This window comes from Mixophyes fleayi, chromosome 1, assembly GCF_038048845.1.
Source record: "Mixophyes fleayi isolate aMixFle1 chromosome 1, aMixFle1.hap1, whole genome shotgun sequence".
Lineage (NCBI taxonomy): Eukaryota > Metazoa > Chordata > Amphibia > Anura > Limnodynastidae > Mixophyes > Mixophyes fleayi.
Genome location: NC_134402.1, coordinates 328,770,473 through 328,774,404, shown reverse-complemented (window position 1 = coordinate 328,774,404; position 3,932 = coordinate 328,770,473). Strand labels below are relative to the sequence as shown.

Genomic DNA, 3,932 nt, shown 5'->3' with positions numbered 1-3,932 from the left:
TTAGTACATTCTACAAAGTGTCAGCTAGAATCTGATTGGTTGCTAAAGAGAACATCTCCACTTTTGCAATCCCACAGTTTTGTAAATAAGCCCTATAGGGTCATGCAATGGTTGCACAGGCAAATAAAATCCTAAGAAGTAGGATTGATGCAGATGACACAAAGTAATACCATTTTAAGATTCAGTGGTAAGACTACATCTAAATATAGGGTATTGCTTTGGGCACCTCACTTTTAGAAAGGCATAGTAAAATTTAGAGATTCAGAGGTGAGCAGCCTCCCTAATGAAGAGAATAGAACGGTTGAATTGTAAAGAAAAGCTATAACAATCTAGGTTTGCTTACCTTGGAAAAGAAGATCCTTAGTCCTAATATATTACATATATAACCTTTGTTTACTGTTGAAAACTGAACCTTTAAAATCACAAGGCTGTAGGTTAATTGCTTTTTATAATGTTCACAGAAATACAAAACAACAGCTAATAATCTGTAATAATTTACAGGAGAATCATTCATTACAAAGAAAAGTTTTCCTAATTAATGTGATAACATCATAAATCATTGTTTATATAGATATTATTTACAGCAGTTTAATATCACCTGTGTATTATAAGTTTTGAATAAAATATTACACATTATATGAAAATGTATTATTATCATCATTATTATTATTATTAGATAACTAAATATATATGAGGTTCAACTTTTATATGTGATCTTGAAATAAACTTCCTTTTACCTTAGTACACATATCCATATATGCTGTTTGTACAGCATGGTTCCGTAGACTGAAAATAAATGGGCTTAGAACAGGGGTGACAAATATTGTTATAACACTAACTAATTTATTTAATTTTAAATAGTAGTTTCCCTTTGGAATAACATATATAAAAATTGTTCCACCATAGCCAAGGATTACAAGGAAGAGATGAGATAGGCAAGTGGAGAAGGCTTTGTGGCGTCCAGTGACAGATGGTATTCTGTAGATTGTGATTGTTATCATAATGTAAGTCCAAATTGTTATGCACAAAGAACCCACAATCACAAAAGAATACATGAAGAAATCAAATAACTGAATAAGTGTAGTATCCATACAGACAAGTTTCATGATAGGAGAAGAATCACAGAAAAAATGATTGATCTCATTGGCTTTACAGTACGGCAACATTGCTTTAATAAAAGCAGGGGTTATGACAATGAGAAATCCTCCCATCCAAGAGGCAAGAGCCATATAGAAGCATGTGTTCCAGTTCATAATCACCACATATTGTAAGGGATTGCAGATAGCTACATAACGGTCATAGGACATTACGGCTAGTAATATAAAATCTGTTGTTCCTAATGCAAAATACAAGTAGCACTGAACAAAACAGGCTACAAATGATATGGTCTTTTTACATGACAATAATATGGCCAAGAGTTTAGGTACCACCACCGTTGAAATACTCATTTCAAGAACTGAAATGTTCCCAAGGAAAAAATACATTGGTGAATGAAGGTGCAAATCAAACAATGTTAAAATTATTATACTGACATTACCCGAAATTATAACAATATAGAGAATTAAAAACAAAATAAAAAATAATATTTCTAAAGCAAATATTTTGGGGAAAGCAATAAAGATAAACTCATTGACAGTGCTGTGGTTTTCCATTTAAACAAAAAAATTAGTTACTAGAAGCACTGTTACATTTATAAAAAAAATGTAGATCTGTTACTTAAGATTATAAATCATAGACACGATTGCAATGTTAACTAGATACTACAATACATATATTCAGTTTTGATAGTTGTGGCTGAGCATAACAATCCCATTATGAACATCTAGGTTTTCTTCTCATTCTCCATCTCCTATGATAATATATTTTACTATCGAAGGAAAGACAGAAAGATAGACAGTGCTTTTAAATGTCATAAAAAAATATAACGTATATAATCACTTGTAGCATTTTTTAGTCGATATACTGTAGCTCATTTCACAATTGTGATTACATGACCCATGTTTATGTGTCCTACGTATGGATTAACATGATCTTGCTTTTATGATAAGTATTATTTTATTTAATTGCTCCAGAGACTTTTTTCCCAAAATGCCCTCTTAATTATATTTCAGATGGCAAAAAATATATTTATTCTCATAAGACATTTTGAGCCTGATTCATTAACAAAGTAAAGCAAAAAAAATAGTAAGTTTTCTCCTGGACAAAGCCAAGTTACAATGCAAGGTGTGCAAATTTGTTTATTATTTTGCATATAAGTTAAATACTGGCTGTTTTTTCATATAGCACACACATATTTGATAGCTTATTTGTATACTGAAATTTAAGGTTGATCTAGGACATGCCCTAACCCAATTATAAAATTGCCACCACTTTTTAAATTTACATCCCTCTCCAATGCAACACGGTTTTGTCAAGGTGCAAAGTTACTCATTTTTTTGCTTTACTTTTACTAATAAATCGGGCCCTTTAAAATCAATGCATTGTTATAAAATTGATCTTGAAATGTTTTATGGCCTGGGTCTAGAAAAGAGGTTGTTTAAACTGTCTTGTATAAAATATTTCAGGAGTATTTTAGATGAAGATGAAGTTGTGAACTTGCGACCAGTTATTTTCCAAATCGGGGAAGTACACTGAATGCATGTCACTCACCGGACCGTGAGTGCCTCTTCACTGGTGCGTGGCTCTCCAGTATTCATGCCAGCACCTATCCTGAACCGTGGCCGCCCGCCATCCTGATGGTCTGCGCATGCGCAGTTCCTAAGAACTCTTCTGACCTTTGCTTTTAGTTAATTGGTTGATCAGGCAACGCTCCCTATTTAAAGCACCTGTGTTCATTACCTCGTTGCCTGATCTTGGAGTCTCATTCCCTGTGAGTCTCTGAAGGTGTTCCTGTGTACTTCTCCGTGTCTTCAGCTTCCTGCTGATTCCTGCTCAACTCATTGCTGGTTTCCAGACCGCTTCAAGTCTCCTGTGTTCTACTATGTCTTCAGTTTCCTGCTGATTCCTGCCGGTTTCCAGACCGCTTCAAGTCTCCTGTGTTCTACTATGTCTTCAGCTTCCTGCTGATTCCTGCTCAACTCATTGCCGGTTTCCAGACCGCTTCTACCTCCAGTGTTCTACTCGTGTTCGCTATCTCCAGTGATTCCTGCATTGCTCACCGTTGTTCTACCAGTGTCAAGTTCTCTGTCTGTGTGCTGACCCGGACCCTGATTACCGCTACCACTCACCTGTGGTTTCTTTACTCGTGCTGGCGTGCAGCCGCTCAGCTGTTCCTGTATCCTCTCGTGGACAGCCTGCTCAACTGAACCGCGGTATGCTTACTTTCTATTGACTGTATTCGTTTACTGCATATCCGCTTGGATCGTTCTCCACTTACCCACGGAATCCTCTATCTCCCTGAGACTGTGTTATTACTCCGCATATCTGCTGGGAAGTTTACCTCTTTGTTCAGTCGTGAGATACATATGATAATTGACCTTCTGCTATTAGCCTGGATTCCAGTAGTGAATTCGTCTCTGTCAAGCAGCGCCTGCCACACCAACATAGACTTGTGCATACTGGTTGGGATCAAGTTCCTTGTGCTCTCAGTGTCTACATTCTATGTTTCCACTCATCAACACCTGTACCTATCCCCACCTATAGCAGTGGTACAACTTGCTGTACACAGACCACTGACTTCCCCGTTACCTACCTGCACCTGGAACAAGTCCTCTCACTACAAGCAGTGGTACAACTTGCTGTACGCAGACCACTGACTTCCCCATTACCTACCTGCACCTGGACAAGTCCTTTCACCATAAGCAGTGGTATAACTTGTTATACGCAGACCACTGACTTCCCCGCTACCTACCTGCACCTGGACAAGTCTCTTCACCATAAGCAGTGGTACAACTTGCTGTACGCAGACCACTGACTTCCCTGTTACCTTCCTG

General features: G+C 37.3%; 1 protein-coding gene across 1 annotated transcript; it reads right to left on the bottom strand.

The window, feature by feature from the left end:
* Window positions 1-704: 704 nt before the first annotated feature.
* Window positions 705-1,652, bottom strand: LOC142154919 (olfactory receptor 6M1-like). Its single transcript, XM_075210987.1, has one exon. The coding sequence runs from the start codon at window positions 1,650-1,652 to the stop codon at window positions 705-707; it is 948 nt and encodes a 315-aa protein (XP_075067088.1).
* Window positions 1,653-3,932: the final 2,280 nt, after the last annotated feature.

Coding starts and splice junctions, on each gene's coding strand:
- LOC142154919 (XM_075210987.1), bottom strand. CDS start 1,652: ATGGAAAACCACAGCACTGTCAATGAGTTTATCTTTATTGCTTTCCCC.